We start from the raw sequence: 18,643 nt of genomic DNA, 5'->3' as shown, positions 1-18,643 counted from the left end.
TTTCTTCACCACTGTTCCACGCGTTCTGGTGACTATAATGGTACAATAACATCCCTTGACTAGCTCTGTCTAGTTATCATAGCGTATTACTCGAGATCCCCCTACACCGTCAAGTCCATCCCTCGACGTGCATACTTTGCCATTTTCCTGTTGGGTATGACCCTTGTCGAAATCTCCAACACGTCGAAGATCTTGGGCCGTTAGAGCGCTTGGCCGGTACATCTCCACTGTGGGAAACTTCGTACGGTGATATGAGATGAGGTTGGACTCCATCAAGGAGAAGAAACGCCAGGCCAATCACCCCCGTATCAGATGTGCCCCTTTCCACCTAGCTTATATAGACAGCAAGTGTTCGCGCTTAGTCATAACTGCGCATCCTCTCAGCAAACGTGCACTGGCAGGAAGCACTCCTATCCATTCTCATGTTCCTCTTTGTGTTGAGGAACATCGTGGATGATCAGATGTTAGGCCCCATGCCCAGGGGCTTCATATGTTTTGAATGGATTGACTGATGTCGAGCTTCTTTTGCTCATCCAGCTGCTGAGTTACCGTTCCAGTCGCTACTCCAGATGAAAGTCCCACAGCGCCACTCTGTGTTCTTCTCCTTCTGACCCGAAGGGCCGATGGGTCTAGGGCAGATATAGAAAGACCGGCCGCAGTTGACACCCGGCTTCTTCGTCACGAGGCTTATGCAATCTTCGCCGTGCTCGCACTTCGGGACCACGCGCTTGCCGAGCAATTTAGACCAGGACTCCTTGGACTCAATCGGGTCAATGAACTTTGCTGGACTCGCTGGTGATTGCACGGTGTCCGTATCAATTTGTGATATGCCGTCGGTCGTGGTTTGGGCCTTGGTGGCTGACGCGCTGGGGGCATCCGTGCTTCCGTCCATGCCATTGGGGTTAGCATTGCTATCGCTTCCTGCACCAGCTGGCTGATCAGCAGTAGTGCTCGTGGCCTTGGGCTTGAAGAACCCCATGAGACTACTTTGCCCTTTGCTTATGGCAGCCTCTTTACCCGAGGCCGTTTTGGCCTTTTTCTGTGGCTTACTGCCGGTCGAAGCTGCAGATGGTGTGCGCTTCAGACCGCTTGCTGAGCGCTTAGCTGGAGACGCGGCTGAAGTAGACGCATTTGGCTGAGAAGACTGGAGCGTGTCCCTCTCCCGAATAGGTGAAGGCGCGGGCTCCGGCACAGTCGTATCTTGACTGGACGGTTCTACGCTAGTGGGGGTCGCAGAAGGCTTCGGGGTGCTTGTAGGTTTCTTGAAGAACATGTCCTTAATGCTTCGCCGCCTGTCAAACTCTGGAATGAGCTTCGCCGACAGAGGCAGTAGGTCTTTTGCCGTCCACTCCCGTAGGCGCTGACCGTCTTGGAACATCCCCTTGGGGTTCAGGAGATCCCTCAGATGGACGTCTTTGCCATCGACCTGAACTACATCACTGAATGTGGCAAAGACTGGGCAGTGATCTGAGCCCATGAGACCCTCTTGGATGTTTGAATCCTCAGCCCATGACTTCATGTTGTCACTGCAGAGGACATAGTCAATGCGACTGCCGAAGTTTCCTGGTCTTGCGTTCTTCTTGACCTCCCAGCAGGTGTACATGCCCTCTCGCGTGGGGTGGAAGAGCCTACCAAGATCCCAGAGGACTGGTTCTTCGCGACCCTCGTCCCTCTGCCCATGAACGTCTCCCTCGAAGACAAGCTGGTTGAAGAGGCGGTGCGAGGGCGCCGAGAAGAAATCTTGCATAGTCATGTCTTCTTTCCGTAGTCGCTCGGCCAGACCGGCGGTGTCGGCGCCAGATCTTACGACATTCAGATCCCCTGTGAGGATTACTCTTTTGCCCATAGCAACGAGGTTGCGAATGCGCACATCGAGGGCCTCGAGATAACCGAGCCTGAAGTCATCCCTACTCTCGTCTCGAGTGGCCGGGCTGTAAGTTCCGATAAGCACAAAGGCAGGAAATTCCAGAATGACACAGCGACCTTCGCAGTCGAGCGTAGCCTCATCGACAACACCAGTCAGCTGGCCCGGGCGCGGATAGCCGCCAATCTGCTGGTCCTCGGGGAGCTCGCAAAATTTGGTGGTGGAGTTGGGCGGGCATAGAACGCCGGTGATGCCCTCTTCGGCGCGGATGGGTGCGCATACCGAGTTGCGCGTGTAAATGGCGACACCCGAGTAACCCTTCTTATGCTTGGGCAGGCTGAAGTAAACGTCCCAGCCGGGCACGAGGACCATGTCATCCTGGAGATCCTTTCGCTGGATCTTGGCCTCCTGTATCACTACAATGTCGGCCTCTAGTATACCAAACATGTGCTGTTCGTACACCTGCTTAGTATATAAGTCGAGACAGGGGCCAAGTGCTGGTTACCTCAAATGTACGGTTTTCTCTCCATGGCTGGTATCCAAATGGATTCCTGTTCTGTTGTTAGACAGAATACTCAAAGTAATATGGAAACATCGTGTTTTCTTACCTGATGCCGTTCACTGCCATACATTAGAAGCTAGTACCTCAAGAAACAGGGAGGGCAGGCGCAATCTTACCATTCCACGAAGTGATACGGACCCCCATCTTGCCGGGTGGCCCTGCTGTGTTGAGATCTTGATCGTCTTGTGCATGGGCAATCTATCTTAAGAAATAGGCCCTTCTACGTCGAAATAACTTATAAAGACTGCTGGCGCCAAAAGAGGACCGACTTCCTCACATAACCAACGAGTGGGCAAGTTTCCAAGTATGTAGTTGGGATATGGATAATTTAGGCAGCGGAAGTGGTCATTGATCCAAGTCCATTGGCAGTTGAGAGGGTGTCCCTGCAATTCAATTTGGGAACATTCACGTTGGAGATGGGATGCGCATTCGGCACAGCTGCAGCATGTCAATTGATCGATCAATGATGCAACTGCGTCACCCGCGGCCAACACCAAAGCGACGCGGGCTCAGCTGACCCAAGACCCAAAGAGCGGTACTTTGCAGAAGTACCGCTGACGGACCGTTTTTCTTTTTTCTGCCTCAGTCTTCAGGCACCGCCCGTCCTTCCGGGATGGTCCAAGCTTTTTGCGACAACCGAGCTTTGAGGTCATTCGAAGAGAGTCCCAAGATCGAACCACTTCAATTGCTACACCCAAAACCTCCCCCCTTCGCACCCAACTTGAAGAACCTCTCCACTCCAATTGATCCACGACCACGATCTAAAAATGTTCGCCCAACGCCAGATCCTCAAGGCCGCTCCCCGCCTGTCCGCCCAGCTGCGCAACACCGCCTTCCGCGGCAACGTCCAGCGCCGACTGGCCTCGACCGAGAACGCCTTCGTCAAGGAGCGTGAGGCCGTCAAGGAGCACGCCACTGCCACCACTGGTGCGTATATATATATATATATACCCTCGGCCACCGATTCGGCCCTTTCCCCACGATAGCTGCTAATCTTCCATCTACATACAGAGCTCTGGCGCAAGATCTCCCTCTAGTAAGCCATGACTGACTCATATCTTCCTTTCCGCCGAATTGCATCTCATTTCCATTCGACGAGCGACTACCGCCCAATTAATATGCCGGCTTCACCGGCAAATACCATTTCAGCGATGTACCGATCAGAAAGAGAAGTCCCCCAAACTGACCAAGGAATGATGATATAGTGGTGTCATCCCCGCCGTGATCCTGGCCGGCGTCAACGCCTACAACCTGTGGTCTGAGCATTGGGAGCACTGGAGCCACCAGCCCGCGCTGGAGGAGCGCGTCGAGTACCCTTACCAGAACATCCGCACCAAGAACTTCCCCTGGGGCGATGGCGACAAGACTCTGTTCTGGAACAAGTCCGTCAACTACCACAACAAGGACAAGACCGCATAAATCAGACGACATCCGATCTATTCTATTTCTATCCGTCACGTGTACCCGCTCTCCTCCGAGGATGATGATGTGATGGCGGAGGCGTGGTAGACGCCAGCAGGGAGGCAGTCCCAGAGGAGAAAGGGGGAGGAGGGGATATTGTGACGTATCCGAAGACAACCACAAGCAAATCCAACAAATAGAACGATGGAAACACAATGATCACTGGTGGTGTAGACCTGGGGATCCTGAACGGCCGCTCGTCAGAAATTACATGGCCAGAACTGGCACTTTGTGTGTGATACCTGTAGATATCTCTTTCCTTTTGTCACAGGCAGTGAATTCAAACGAAACCGCGAGACCTTGACTGGTTCTGAACCTTGACTGTCTCTACTTGACCAACGCTGTAGACTGATATGTTGAATAGCATAAGTACGGAGGTGGTTGGTGATACTCCGTACAGGCAGTGATAACACTGCAATAGGTCATGTCATTGTGACGTTTGATATAGCTTCGAGTAAACTATTCCAAAAATCATAAGTATTGGCCGAATACGTGAAATTTTCCATAAGATGCACATACACCTATATTATACCTACTTACAGGTTTCTCAGCATCCCTTATGTCTATTGACACAGATTCAGTCGGCTTCTCTCATCCGGCTAACCAGACAGCTTCATACATCAACCCCTATCCAAAGGCAAACCCTTCGGCCCCTTTCCTTGGCTTCAGTTTCAAATGTTGTTCTTCGCCAGATCAAAAATTGTAATCAACGTGATCTGTACATATTGTATGTATTCTCTTGACCCCCTTTCACCTAAACAGCGACATGTAACAACTATGTGTTTCTGGACGCCAGAACAGACGACGCCTTGCTTGCACGTGTATATATATGTATGCAGCAACAGCTTCGCTGATTTATCAATGGAAACGAAGAAAACCGCCAGCCCCCTTAATGGTACGTTTAACCCGTATAAGCCAACCAACCCCTTGACCCTATTGATCTGATTCAATGGATGGATTACCAATGATGATGATATTCACAAACAGCCAACTGAAACCCCGTAACACCTTGACAATGCAAACTCGACTTCAAAAACTTTACCAATGATTAATCAACAACCAACAGTAACTGGCTACGAGAGAGCCATGGCTGCTGCCGCCGCCGTATCGGCCAGTCTCTTTGCTTTATCATCATCGGTTGCCTCCTCCTCGTCAGCAGGTTCGTCTTCCTCCTCTATATCCAATTCCCTGAAGTCGGGGTTCTCCAGCCAGTTCGTCCAAGCCTCTTCCTCCTCATCGGTGTCTGCCGCGACTCTGCGTTGCGGAAGCTCGGGCGGTGTCCGGCCATTTCTACGCTGGGGAAGCTCAGGCGGCGTCCGTCTTATTTCATGCGGCTCTGCGAGGCCCTTTGTTGCTGTTGTGGACGCCGAACGAGAAGATCGCGAAGAGCCGCGGCCCTCCGTGCTATCCTCGTCTAGAGCATCCTCTACCCAAGCATGCTTGGGACCAACAGCCGAGATTGGCGCCGCGTCACCGTGTTCACGCTCATCATACCCCTCCTGCAGAGGCATCAGCGGTGACGATGGCTGGGAGTCCGCCGGTACTTCGACAACCAGAACATTCTCGTCCGTCCCACCTTCCTCGTCTAGGTAGGCCTCCGACACGCGTCTCCGCCGGGGAAGCGGAGGGGCGGGTACTGGACGACGAACTGATTTCGCCTGATCCACACTGTTTGTGCTTTGCCGGCTTGGGAGACTGGGCGGCTGGACGGGACTCCGCTTGGGAACCGCCACTTTAGAGGACCTCCTCTCCGGGCCCGGAAGAGGCGTGCCTGGTGGTGGTAGAGGTTGACCGCGACCCATGGGCTGGTTCAGATCGACCGCTGGGGGGTCGGATAGCTTTCGCCCCTCCGGTCCCTGGCCATTCCGGCTCTGAAGAGCATTCCAACCCCACCGCTTTGCCGTCGCTGCGGCGTTGGACACGGCTGCCAAGGTAGTCCCTTTCCGTTCAGGAGTTCCCCCGTTGGTGGAGGGAGTTGGGGATGACGTCTCTTTTCGGGTAAAGAAATTCCGCCCAATGGAGCCAGTGGCGCTCTTGACCGAACCTTTCATCGACGGCGCTGGCGAGGTACTCCCCGTACTGTCGATGGAGGATGCGGTATTCCTGCGTCCCATGGAAGTTGACGTCGGTCCAAACGACCCATCAGCAGCAAGATAATCTGAGGAAGCTTCAGACTTGTCTGCCAGTGACTTGTCTGCCATGGAAGACTGTGAAAACTTCTTCACTGGCTTCTGATCTGGCGATGATGGTGTCGAACGTGCAGCAACGTTGGCCATAACGCGAACGGCCTCTTCACCGTCAGGGCTGGATGGAGACGGTTTGAACGTTTCTGCATTGGTAGGATCTGTACTTATTATCGGGCTCGAGGCCGAGAACGAACCTTTACGCATAAGACGGGGTGCTTCAGCCATAGGTTGGGCGTGCTTAGCATCTAATGCCGTGGTGGATGCAGATGCTTGTTGAGAGCTTGTCGGTGGCGGTTTCATCTTGTTTGTCCTCCTGGCCCAGAAGCTGTTGGAGGATGACTGGTCATTCGGAACAGTGTGGCTCTTCTCTATTCCCGGGGTCACCTCGGGAGCAGCAGACGACGAAGGAACTCCTGTCTCTTCGATATGAGCAACTTCGTCGACGTCGCCAAGAGCCGCGGCAATTTCCTCGTAGTCCTCCGAGTACTCGACGGCATCATCTCCAGCAAAGATCCCTCCACGCCATTCCTTGTGTTCTGTTTTGGAAAATGGTATGTCGTCCCAGAAAGGATGCACCAAGGTTTCCGCAAATACTTCCTTGATCCGGTTCTCGATCTGGCGGAGAATAACGGTATAGGTTATCTGTCTGGAGCTGACGATAGGTTCAATACTCATCTCCAGCTTAGGCATGGTCTGGAAAGAAAACCAGATCCGATTGCTCGGGGGCGGTTTGATCTTGAACAAGATACGCCCTTCAAGCTTCTTCAACGTAGCCGCGATTTCCAGGTTAACCTCGCGTGCCTTGAAGCGAGGCCCTAGATCAATCCTGGCTGTCGCAGCGATGCCAAGACGTGTACATCCCGTGTACTTAATATCGGCTTCCATAACGAACTCTCCCTCGACGGTAAGATCTCTCAGGCGCGGATTCGTGATGTAGGGTGCGGAATCGCCCGTGTCGATATCCTGCAAGCTGATCCTGGTCAGAAAAGAAGGACGCTTGACCCGAGATATCTTCTTCGTGATCTTTTCCCGAATCATGTTTTCCAGGTCGCGTGTCTTGTATATGCTCAGGAAAATGCGACCAAGCAGCGCATTCAGCCATCTAGTTTGCATATGCTCCTCAGAGGCGTGTAATCGTTGCACAAGCGAGATGATATCTTTGACATCGAACTGCTGTGGCTGTGGCGCCTTGCTAGTCGTGCCGAACACATGCTCCTGGTTCTTGATCATGGAAAAGTAGAAGTCCTCCTTCGCAGAGCAGTTTTCGGAGAATAGGTAGAACGGCTTCGAAATTTGTGTGTCTGGGCTCACGCCGATCGTACTCTCTTTCCTAGTCAAACACAGAGCATTCCTCTTTATGAATAGTTCGCCCTCGGGAGTCGTATCACCTCCAGAATATATACTGATATCGTGGTGGGCGAGCGAAATGACATGTCGCACCTCGAGCTGTTCCTCGTCGTCAAAAAGCATCAAGTGGCCGTGTCTGATCACGAGGGGGCAAACATAGTCAGCACAGAATCGGGTCAAGCAGTTTTGCAGGAAGAATGGAAAGGGGCTATCCTACCTCAGCACAACGTAAAATACATTGCCGGCTTTCTTAGGGCGAAGACTGGCGCCGCTGTTCATGTCCGGACCTGAGGTCTGTTTCCGGTCAAATATGGTCTGATACATGGCCTGGTAAACGCTTCGGCTCGGGGCAGCCACGGTAGTTGAGCCGATGGGGAGTCGAGCGCTCGATGGGCTTCGCATCGATCCCCATAGGAACGTATTCACGGCATACTGCGAAATAGCCGGCCGCCATGTCCGACGCATCGGCCGGCCGCGATTTCAGCTCATCCTTCTGTCCCTTCAAGGCCTCCTTCAAGACGGCCGTGTCGTCGCCGGTTTGAATGATGCTATCGGCGTCGTCGGTCTGGGTCTCTTGGACATGGTCGCGGACGGGGAGGGTGAAGTAGGCATGCAGCAGTACGGTAGCGAGCAGGAGGGGGATGAAGGTAACACCACCCAGCAGGTAGGTTAACAGGAATCCGGTCCAGCTGCCCATCTTGGCGCTGCCACAAAGCCGCTGGCGGAATCAAAGTCTTTGGAACGCAACATGAACAACGCCTCGGGGGTCATGAATGTCGGCGCGATTGTTTGTTCGTTACTAGTTACAGGCGTGCAGAGCAGATCGAGGATTACATGCCCACCTCTGGAAGGGTGGGTGGGTAGCGGTTCGAGTGACGATGGCACAGGGAGCAAGTCAAGGGAGACAAGACGAGGCAAGACGAGGCAAGACGAGGCAAGACACGGAAGATAGGGATTTGTTTTTAGGAATGGGATTATGGCCTCATCTAGACAAGTACGGAGTAGGTAGGTGCTAACGTCGGCGGTTCGGTTCGTATTTGGTAGGGCACAGCTGGCGTTGGATTGCGGGAGCTGAGCTGAGGTGACACTGTGACAGACAGCACTGCAGCACCATCGGCGGCAGTAGCAGCCAGCCAAAGACCAGATCAGACCAACGTCAGTGGGTGAACGAGCCACGTGTGGGGTAGACGGCCTGCCGGGACTGTCTTAAACTGGGCCCTGATCATCCTCACTCAGCCCACCAAGCCCTGCAAGCCTAACCTTAGCACCTGATTTTGCATGTGCATGTCGTGGTGGCAGCACCCACCGTGCCCTGACTTGCATACTTGTTCTTATACATGACTGCGAATATCATACTTACCGACATATCTACCTGGCACTAGTAGCCCTGCCAAGAGCAGATGTGACCAAGTATAAAGCAGACTAAGTATAAAGCATGCTGTCACGATTTTTAGTCGGGTTTGTGCTTCCATCCTCATAGAAAATCAATGGAAAGAACGTTAATTTGCTAGAACTAGTATGAGAAGTGGTCCTCGTCCATCTATACAACCAGTGAAGAGGCACCTAAACGCGCTGAGGGTATCCGAGAAGAATAACAGACTGACTCCTCCCTGCAATCATCGTGCACCTGAAAGTCACCACTGAACGCCAGTATCAATGCTCCACCTTCCAAGCTCAGGAATCCAGTTGCGAGCGCTTCAGACCAGCTACTGCACTCAAGCCAACCCAGGCTAAAGCTCTATGTAGACATTGGTCGGTATCTTCTTTCCGTCTTCTCCAATCTCGAAGTCATCCTCCATACGGTCTGGGTTAAGGCCAAGCTTGATGAGACGTTGCTTTTCTTTGTAGCTAAGAACTACAGCATCGAACCCAGCCCATAAAGGAGCCCTGCTCTCTAAGCAGCTCACCTTCACATTGCGCGCTTTGTCTCGAATCTGCTGTTGGTTTCGCTCAACTTCGTAACGCTGCACATTAGTCAGTTTACTCCACGAGCAGCCATGCTCTGCGATATCTTCGACAAGTTTCAAGGTATCTTCGTCCGACCACGCTATGCGCTTTGGGGGTGGTCTCGTTAGGAGATGTCGCATTGCTCCCTTGGTTTCTTTGGCGCGCTGGGTGAGCGTAGCCATGTCGGCAGGCCGCAAGTCTTTTCGGGAAACATGATCATCTGGCTCACCATCAGGCCCTTCAAACCGTGATCTAGACGCAATGGTGGTGGGTGGTAAACGCCGAGAGGGGCCAGGGGCAGTAGATGGTTTCGACAGACGACGCCTTTTGGCGGCGATCAGATCATTGCCCTTAGTCAACATCGCGTTCGCCTCGAAAGGATCGTCGTCGTCATCTTGGCCATTATACTCCACGAGAGGTACTGGTCTCTTCGGATTGTCCCTTCGATGGACTGCTGGCGGTGAGTTGGCGGGCGGAGCCGATGCACTCGCCCTGCTGCTGCCAATACGCCCAAGGATCTCATCGGGGTGCATAGCCATGATGTTGGCATGGAGTTGCCGGTCGGTTATTGGCGCAGCCTGCGATGATGCCGGTCTAGCAGGAGTGCCATGCGCCACCCAAGATTCATCTTCCTCGAAAGCCTCATCGTCGAGCAGGTGGCTCTTACTATAAAATGTCAATGATTTCTATACGTTACAAGCGGTACAGTTTGAATAGCTTACGTGGCGTCTATTCCTGGTTTGCGGATGATGGGCTCCCCAACTTCGGAGTCATCGTCTGAGTCGTCGACAATGCTCTTGCTGTCCAAGTGTCAGTGTTTAGTAGACTTGTGAGTATTGGATTTTTTTACTTACCCAACCAATGCGTTTGATCTGCGAATGGGCTGTCCGACTTCAGAATCAACCTCTGACTCTGCCTCCGACTCTGGCTCTTTGTCTTGAGCAACCATCAGCGAGGACGACCTGCTCCGATTCTTTTCACCATTGTTTTGCACTTTCTTGCGCGTCGAAGAGTTCGTGCCGTTATCATCTTGACCTTGCGGCCGAGGCGGAGCGAACAGCTCTTCGCATCTTGTCTCGGCCCATCCTCCAAGTTGTAGGGCGAGTTTCTCTACTGGATACTCAGCTTCCATCCCGCTTAGTGTCTTCTCGCGTTTTTCTCTGACAAGAAGACATCCAGCGCCGCCATACGAGCCTGGTATTCCTCTTTTGATAAGCCGGGAATATGGCGACTTGTCAGAGGCTTATACGGTCCTTGCGATAAGGCTTGTTTCGCGGCTTTACGCGATTCAACCTTCTCTTCGCAAAACACTCTCGTGGCGAGGACGTAAGGATCTTCATCGGTTTTCTGAGCAATTAGGCTAGCCAGGCGACAACATCGAAGCGAGAACGATAGATCGATCTGCCTGGCAACCTCGTTCTCGTCCTCTGAGGGTGCAGCGAAATCAAACGTCCAAGGAAAATTGTTTGCAACCTTGTTAATGAATTCCTGTCGCCTTTTAGGGTCGAGTGTTTTGTCAAGAAGATATGCCAGTAGCATAACGAGGTTCGATGCGCATATGGCGTGGTATGCATGATTGGCAAAATCCTGGTCTTCGTGATCCTTGAGCACGCGGTGGAAACACACGACGTCAATGAACAAGTCATCCTCGTGTATGAAACTTGACTGGGAACTCTTCAACGCCGAGAAGGCGGATTTCACCTGCACCCGTAGTGCTCGAACCCTTAGCTCCGGCTGATCTCCGTTGTTCAGCAGGATCAAGCACTTGTAGAGATCCGAGGTGTGTCTTTGGATGTCTGACATCACATACTCAAGTAGCTGGACGACGTCTCTTGAGGGATCGCCATCTGGGCCTATTGCCGGCTGGGGCGCATAGGGTTCTGCTTCTTGAGATTCCCTTAAGGCAGACCTGTTGATCCTCCGCTTTGGAGGGGAGACTGAGGACAACTGGTGAGCGAAACGCATCTTCTCTCGCGACTCATGATTCGGACTTACTGAAACTATCATCCCCCAGCATAGGGCTTCCTTCACGGTGGTCAATCCCCTCCAGCCCGGCCTCTGAGCCCAGAACGATGGTATCATCAGGACTCACCCGTGGTGCAGATCGACGAGTAATCGGGGGTGCAGCTCTTTTCACGGGATCGGCCGATGTCTGCTCCTCGTCGGAGGACTCATCATTTAGAGAGGACTGATCCTGTGGCGATGGCGCTGATTGCGCTGATGTGTCTGGGTGTGCCGCCGCGTTGCTGGATTCGGCGAGATCTTGTACTGCCTTCTGTCCTACTGCTTGACGCGTCGTTCGCGTCGTTCGCGTCGACCGCGTTTGCCTGGCAGAGGACGAAATCCCCGCGCCTGCAGCCGACTTAGACCTGGTAGACGGCGCCATACCAGATCTGCGATCGCAAGATGGCAAGGTTGATGATGGTTCGGCGAGGTTCAGGTGTGGAGAGCTTGTGTGAATAACATCAATAAGTCGATTGACCACTCCGAGCGCGCACGGACCCACGCCGACCAAAAAAGTCGGATTTTGGGCAAGGTTCAAGAACAAGTGAATACAACGTCGACGATTGTCACTCAGGCAGTGGCATATTGAATGCAGAGTGAAAGCAACATGATGGTAAACAAAGTTATCGTATGTTCCTGGACCAGAATGGGAGAAACAGGGGTAAGAGTCAATGCGTGCAGTTATCCTATAATAGTTCAGGCAATTATGGTTCAACTCATGAGCACCTCCCCCTCTAGGCCTACTATGTATGCATAAGTAGTCGGGTGACAACGATTCAATTATACTCTAGAATGACCTGAAGAGTTACAGTGCTGGATAAGTTGAGATGTGATGTATTTATATCAAGCCTACATATCCCTTTGATGACCGTAACCAGGTCTACGTATAATACGGAATCTCGTATAATCATGCGTCTGTATTGATTGTAACAGGGTGAGTCGACTAATAGGGTATCTATATCTTGGCTATACCGTTGCAGTCCACGTTGTAAACGTTTTGTTGGGGAGACTTAGGTTAAGTACATGTATGTAATAAACCAACTACTGTTTGTACTGTACCGCGTGTTTTGGTGCAGACTTGTTTTACATCGGTGGCCGTCAACATGCTGAGACAATTCGAAGATTCAATAAGATTCAATAGCATCCCCTACTGGGGTTCTTGGTCGAGTTGTGACGTGCATGTCCTCGGGTCTATTCACCATCAAAGGGATAGACAGGCCAAAAGAAAAAGGGGTTTCTCTTTCAGACGTTTTCCTAAGTAATGACAGCTGAAATCCATTAGGAGGGCCTGTAGCCTGTATTTCAGCACAGCCTCCCGAGGCCATCTCCATGCCCCCTGTCCAGATCGGGGATATTTGGCTTTCCTAAGCCAAACATGGCCGATTGCCCCTGCATCAATCAAAATTCATTTGGAGACCACTGCCGGAAAAGTTGTAATACCGCATGCAAAACGCGTATTCTTCATACGCAAGGTGACTGTCTGCCAAAGGGAAAGTTGGAAGAAGGATGGCGCAGCTGTCCATGCATCTGACTTCTTAGGTATCTACAGATGTCGCATCTCTCCTTGAAACTGACTTCTTAGGTATCTACAGATGTCGCATCTCTCCTTGAAACTGACTTCATGTAGGTATTATTATTATTCAAAAAGATATCTAGTTGCACTTGAGCGTAATCGCAATACTCAACAATACAGTCGATCTACTTCGTCCGATTTTTCTGCGCATTGCCTCGAGTTTGAGGCGGCCGCGTGTCTCGTTCCTCCCTCCCTCAATCGCAGGCTAGGATTTTTTAGAAGGTCTAGGCCACGAGTCCACTACGCTACTCCCGTTATTAGCACAGACCCTTGCCTGTCAACTCAATGGGGGCTTCTGGCTGATTTCCAAGTCGAGCATTTCATCACGACTTCCTCCCAGTCCAACAGGAACAACTCCAGTCCGACTTCAATTCTCTCTTGCTGCCGTGTGTCCGCCCGTCTTTTTTTATTCTTAATCCTTTTATTTGCCTGCTGCTACAGCCGACCGCCTTCCTTCTCTTCATATACAGCAATTGAGACATTTCCGTGTCACAACAGTCACAAACCCCCCAAAAAAGCTCCTAATCCGATCATTGTTGTCCCCGGTCTGGACACATTTCGTTCCTTCCACCATCGGCGACTCGACACTTCGACGGCTCTTGCTACATAAACCCTCTACCCGAACCGTCCATCAACGCCACAATGAAGTTACGACAGAAGCACGCGCAGCTTCTGCTTCTCCTGCTCCCCGCTCTCGCTATTGCGTCTGCGACTCCGGATACCACGTCAGAGAAGGAAGTCCGTGCCGCGATAGAGCGGGATCCCGTCACTGGTGCTACCGGTGCTGCGGCCGCTTCGAAGCCAAAGTACGATGTCGGTACCAAGGATGCCCCCGTAGACGGCAAAGATGGGAAGCCGCACGAGGGTCCCTTTGTCGAGCCCAAGAAGGCCGACAAATCAGACACTGCGGCCCCGAAAAAGGAATTGCCTCCCCTGAAGGACGCGCCCAAGGACCACACCGTCTACGAAGGCAAGGAGGTTCCCCAAACGAACGACGGCGTCATGGACGACCGGGACCACCTGCGGCCGAAGAAGGGCACCACCGGCACCGAGGGCGGCGTCAGCGAAAAGGACAAGGCCCGCAAAGCCAAGGAGGGCAAGACTGGTGAGAAGGTCGAGAAGGTGCCCGAGACTCCGAAAGAGAAGCCGCCTCTGCCCCATAGCGAGCAGGAGAAGATTACCAGCGACAAGGGCACCAAGAAGGAAAAGGAGAAGGACGACAAGGACGATGTCCAAAAGTCGCCTGAGCAGGTTGCAGGTCTGGAGAAGCCCACAGATCTTCCGGGCAAATTCCGCGACAGCCCGAATCCCCCTTCCCAATTCAGCCAACAAGGACCATCTCGATGTATCCAAGCCCAAGACGAAGCCCGCGAAGGATTGGAAAGAAACCGTTCAAGAGGGTAACGAGGGCATTATCCAGCCCTTCCACTCCTTTGTGCTGTCTTTTGCTATGATCTTGTTCTCCGAAGTCGGCGACAAGACATTCCTTGTTGCTGCCCTTATGGCCATGAAGCACGATCGCATGGTCGTGTTTACCGCGGCCTTTGGCGCTTTGCTGGTCATGACTTTCCTGTCTGCGATTCTCGGACACACACTTCCGGCTCTGATCCCTAAGAAAATCACGGCTTTCCTTGCCGCCGGACTCTTCTTCGTCTTTGGCGCCGGCTGCTCCGCGAGGGTATGGCCATGAGCCCCGACGAGGGCGTTGCTGCTGAGATGCAAGAGGTTGAGATGGAGATGGCGGAAAAGGAGCACCAGGCCCTAAAGCAGGGTAGGCGCAGATCATCTGTGTATGCGATGGAGATGGGTCTGGGCCGCAACCGCAAGTCGCGATCCAAGTCTCGGTTCCCGACGCCCCCGCGTAGCCCCTCGACGTCGCCGGCTAGAAGCCCGTCTCCTCGTGGTGGCGTCGCGGGCAGCATCGGTACCGGCATGTCCAATCTGGCCTCGCTCTTGCTGAGCCCGGCTTGGGTTCAGACGTTCGTCATGACCTTCCTGGGCGAGTGGGGTGACCGTAGCCAGATCGCTACCATTGCGATGGCGGCCGGTCAGGACTACTGGTGGGTGACCCTGGGCGCCCTGGTCGGTCACTCCATTTGCACTGGTGTCGCTGTCATTGGTGGGCGAGCCATTGCTGGTAAGGTCAGCATGAAAGTTGGTAAGTTGCGCTGTTCCTCAATGTCCCGCGCCAATGAAGTCGAGCTAACGAGATAATCAGTCACTGTCGGTGGAGCCCTGGCCTTCCTGGTGTTTGGTTTCATTTACCTATTTGAAGCTTTGTACGCTTAATTTAGCACGGCAACTACCTACATGCTATGGAAAGTTGAGATCCGGCGAAAAGGAGCAGAGGCTGCGGTGCACATATCTCCGTATATTGACCAGCACCGACTAGCCACATAGTGTATGCCTAAGTATTGCGTGGGGTTACGGCCTTTTATTTCTTTACTTGTATACTTAGTAATGCGGCACCTGGAAGGGGGAGGGATACCCTGATCTGCAAGTTAATGGAAAGCGAGAGCTACGGACGTTTACTACAAGCATGGGGCGGAGTTTGGAAAAATATATACAGGACGATCCTCCGGCCGGGGAAAGGTGGGCTGGCTGGTCGGTTGCGACGATCTCTTTCTCACTATATGTTTTCATTACGCTTTTCACAAAACATTTGATTTTCGCGAAGAAATTCACTGTACAAAAATAAAAAACCATTGAACGCCGGAAATAGCGAAGCGGCGGTCGCCTCCCCTATTCTTACCCGGGAAGAAGGCGGGGAGGGAACGAGCGAGCAAGCAATTTCGCCCAGACAGAAGAACATTGAAAAGAGCCACTTGTAATTCCAAAATACGGGCTGTTCGGGCCTACAGATTCTCCAGTTCACTTCGCTCGTGATCGGACTCCGGAAGTTCGTACTACCTACGATCTTCTTGTTTTGCCTGGCCAGACCCGTCTAGACCGCTGGTTAGAGTTGAGATGTGTGATCGGAGTACCGAAGCGGTGGATGCACTAGGGACATTTGACTTGGGGGGAGGCACTAAAATTGATCATTCCTCCGCCTCGGCCGTCGGTTCTTTTGTAACAGTACAGGCGGTCGACCCCACGTGCGAAGCGCTGCTGTTCAGGTACGCGCCCGTGAGAAGTCCGGGATGTGCCAGAACGCTCGCTCTCGTCGACCAATGTGGATTTGATCCCGTGATTGATTCTGTCTCTAGCTGTCTTGTTTCTGACCGCTCGGTCATTTCCAGCCTCGCCTATCTTCACACACGCACGCACATACACACTCGCGGAAGAATAGGTCCAGGTGTAAGCTGGCTGGATGGCTATCATGTAGGTACAAAGCCCCTGACCGACAAACGTGTTGTCGATCGCGGGAGGGAAAAGAAAAGTCAAGGTGGGACAGCATCGTGACGGGGCAAGCAGGCAAGGAACAACAAGGCAAAGAAAAGGAAGGGAAAAAAGTCAAACCCCCGTGCCCCCTTCTACCGGTGATATCCATCGTTGCGATACCCCGCACGCGGGACCCCAAATCCCACCGTCCCTACTCTTGTGCCCCCAAACATTCATCCGAAGCTACCGTGACATCCGCCCCCGTAGAGCCTATCTTCACGTCTATACAAAACGTTGCCTTTTCCCGCATCAGCTCCCTTTGTTTGTCTATTTCTCACGTAAGACAGACGAGAAAACACACAAACTGCCAGTGAATTGTGTTATTTGCTTTTTTTGCTTGCAGTACACGGGGAACACGCACACAATTCCGGCAAACATATTATTGGTTGTTATATATATATACCAAGGACCCCAGCCGAGTCCAGCAACCCCTAGGCCCGAGAAAGGCGCCCTATCTATAAAAACAGGTCTGCCACTAAGCAGTAACACCAGGAGCTATTGTCAATCTTCCAACGAGGTTACACGACAAGTAGCCATCAAGCAGCACAAGGACAAAGCCAGCAAGTAAGCAGCCAGCAACCATGTCGCAGCTCTGGTCCAAGCAGCCCGTGTCGCCGTCGTCCAACGGCGGTGCGGCGCGACCCACCACGCCACCCTCCGAGGCGTCACTCGAGGTCGTGTCACCGCCCTCCACGGGCGGGCGTCAGCGCAACCCGGGCCGCCGCTTCGCGCAGATCATCAAGCTAAAGCCCGAGTGCGTCGCCAAGTACAAGGAGTGCCACGCCGCCGTCTGGCCCGAGGTGGCGCGCCAGATCAAGGCCTGCAACATCCAGGACTGTAAGTCGTTGCACCCATGGCGTTTCTTCTCTTTCTTTTTCTGGTCGGATGACTAATGCGAACATGGTGGTTCCCTGTCCTACAGATAGCATCTGCCACGACCCGGAGACGGGGATCCTCTTTGCGAGTTTCAAGTACGTCGGGTACGACTATGCGGGCGATATGGAACGGATGCGAGAGAACCCCAAAGGTGCGCGAGTGGTGGGCAATGACGGATAGCTACCAAGAGGTAAGAACGGTCCCCTTGCCCTATTTGACATCTCCGATCCTACCACACCCTTCCAAACCCTTTCTCCAATGAGCAGGACCTGTATATCTGACTTGGTGTAAACGCTTTGTAGAGCATGGTCCCAGGCGCAAAGAGCAGCGAAGCCGGGGAGCCCTCGTGGTGGAAGCCGGTCGAGGAGGTTTTCTACCAAGCGTAAAGACAGAATGGTCGTAAAGCAGAAAAATGAGGGTGGTTGCCGGGGGCCATCATATACAGATATCGTCCCGTAACCCAAACAAAATATCATAGCGTAATATGACTGCGATGTTCGTTCAAGCAGACATCTGTATCTTCTGTTTCTTCTTCAGCGCAGTGTGCTTCGTCTCAGGGCATGAACAGACGCTTCTAGCTCTTCCAGCTCCCAAACAAGCCCCCAGCAGCGCACACGCACCACCACCACCACCCCCACGGCCCCCATGCCGCCGCGCCTCCGTCCGAATCCACTCCTCAAGCCACGCGCGATCGCGCAGCCTCTTGCCGTCGACGACCTTGGTCTGCGTCATGGCCTCGCCGCCATCGAAGCTGAGCAGCGTCGGGATCGAGTTGATCATGTACGTGAACCCCAAGTTCTCGGCCATGACGTCGGGCGCGTCGACCTCGACCTCGACGAAGCCCACGCCGCCCTCGGCCTCGCCCACGCCCGACTCGACCATTTCTTGCAGCAGCGGCTTCACCACCCGGCACGTCCCGCACCACGACGTCGTCCAGAGCGTCAGCAGGGGCGTGCGCGACGACGAGGAGAGTTGCACGTAGGTTTGGAAGGCGGCGGGGTTGCGGACGCTATTTGGCTATGGTCAGTTTTCCAAGTTTGTTGGTTTGTCCCTGCCTGTCTTTCTTTTCTCTCTCGTTCTTCCGTGAGTTGTAGGAGAGCACAGGTAGACTCACGTGTCGTAGACTTGATTCCTCGCATTATACTGGCGCGAGGTCGAAAAAGCGGCGCGTTGTGGCTGTCGAATGGGCTTCGTCGCGAAGTTCTTCGCAGCCGACGTTATCGGGCTGGATCGCAGTGCAACGCGCATGATGTGAAGTGTGCCTGGAACTAATTGTAAAGAATTGATTCAACAGTACCGATCGCGGTAGATCACTGAGAGTTAGGCCAATGGCTTGGGTGAAGGTTGCTGGCGTTTGTAGATAGATTGTGAGATTGGATGAGGTTTACAAGTTGTACTTGACCAAGCTCTAAAATGACGTCGGGCTACTGATCGGCAAGCGG

The 18,643-nt window shown here is 53.1% G+C and overlaps 7 protein-coding genes across 7 annotated transcripts; 3 read left to right on the top strand and 4 right to left on the bottom strand.

The window, feature by feature from the left end:
- Nucleotides 1-529: 529 nt before the first annotated feature.
- Nucleotides 530-2,570, bottom strand: PG997_011045 (AP endonuclease 2; the record flags this gene model as incomplete). Its single annotated transcript, XM_066815360.1, has 4 exons — nucleotides 530-2,326; nucleotides 2,370-2,415; nucleotides 2,473-2,485; nucleotides 2,543-2,570. The coding sequence occupies 4 exons, from the start codon at nucleotides 2,568-2,570 to the stop codon at nucleotides 530-532; spliced, it is 1,884 nt and encodes a 627-aa protein (XP_066664650.1).
- A 593-nt stretch (nucleotides 2,571-3,163) lies between these two features.
- On the top strand, nucleotides 3,164-3,845 carry PG997_011044 (uncharacterized protein; the record flags this gene model as incomplete). The annotated part of the gene is made up of 3 exons (XM_066815359.1): nucleotides 3,164-3,353; nucleotides 3,438-3,462; nucleotides 3,632-3,845. The coding sequence occupies exons 1-3, from the start codon at nucleotides 3,194-3,196 to the stop codon at nucleotides 3,843-3,845; spliced, it is 399 nt and encodes a 132-aa protein (XP_066664649.1). The 5' UTR covers nucleotides 3,164-3,193.
- A 1,115-nt stretch (nucleotides 3,846-4,960) lies between these two features.
- Nucleotides 4,961-8,117, bottom strand: PG997_011043 (DNA polymerase zeta catalytic subunit; the record flags this gene model as incomplete). The annotated part of the gene is made up of 3 exons (XM_066815358.1): nucleotides 4,961-7,556; nucleotides 7,638-7,714; nucleotides 7,743-8,117. 3 exons carry the CDS (start codon nucleotides 8,115-8,117, stop codon nucleotides 4,961-4,963), a joined length of 3,048 nt encoding a protein of 1,015 aa, XP_066664648.1.
- Nucleotides 8,118-9,150: 1,033 nt separating this feature from the next.
- Nucleotides 9,151-11,753, bottom strand: PG997_011042 (uncharacterized protein; the record flags this gene model as incomplete). The annotated part of the gene is made up of 5 exons (XM_066815357.1): nucleotides 9,151-10,033; nucleotides 10,090-10,167; nucleotides 10,222-10,492; nucleotides 10,558-11,304; nucleotides 11,363-11,753. 5 exons carry the CDS (start codon nucleotides 11,751-11,753, stop codon nucleotides 9,151-9,153), a joined length of 2,370 nt encoding a protein of 789 aa, XP_066664647.1.
- A 1,833-nt stretch (nucleotides 11,754-13,586) lies between these two features.
- PG997_011041 (uncharacterized protein) lies at nucleotides 13,587-15,233 on the top strand (the record flags this gene model as incomplete). The annotated part of the gene is made up of 4 exons (XM_066815356.1): nucleotides 13,587-14,202; nucleotides 14,246-14,622; nucleotides 14,670-15,102; nucleotides 15,163-15,233. 4 exons carry the CDS (start codon nucleotides 13,587-13,589, stop codon nucleotides 15,231-15,233), a joined length of 1,497 nt encoding a protein of 498 aa, XP_066664646.1.
- Nucleotides 15,234-16,906: 1,673 nt separating this feature from the next.
- Nucleotides 16,907-17,587, top strand: PG997_011040 (uncharacterized protein; the record flags this gene model as incomplete). The annotated part of the gene is made up of 3 exons (XM_066815355.1): nucleotides 16,907-17,162; nucleotides 17,248-17,363; nucleotides 17,504-17,587. The coding sequence occupies 3 exons, from the start codon at nucleotides 16,907-16,909 to the stop codon at nucleotides 17,585-17,587; spliced, it is 456 nt and encodes a 151-aa protein (XP_066664645.1).
- A 115-nt stretch (nucleotides 17,588-17,702) lies between these two features.
- PG997_011039 (uncharacterized protein) lies at nucleotides 17,703-18,449 on the bottom strand (the record flags this gene model as incomplete). The annotated part of the gene is made up of 2 exons (XM_066815354.1): nucleotides 17,703-18,210; nucleotides 18,316-18,449. The coding sequence occupies 2 exons, from the start codon at nucleotides 18,447-18,449 to the stop codon at nucleotides 17,703-17,705; spliced, it is 642 nt and encodes a 213-aa protein (XP_066664644.1).
- Nucleotides 18,450-18,643: the final 194 nt, after the last annotated feature.

This window comes from Apiospora hydei (assembly GCF_038363865.1).
Source record: "Apiospora hydei strain CBS 114990 chromosome Unknown utg000008l_segment0_segment0, whole genome shotgun sequence".
Classification (NCBI taxonomy): Eukaryota; Fungi; Ascomycota; class Sordariomycetes; order Amphisphaeriales; family Apiosporaceae; genus Apiospora; species Apiospora hydei.
The sequence above is the reverse complement of the archived record's forward strand: the minus strand, read 5'-3'. Positions and strand labels throughout refer to the sequence as shown.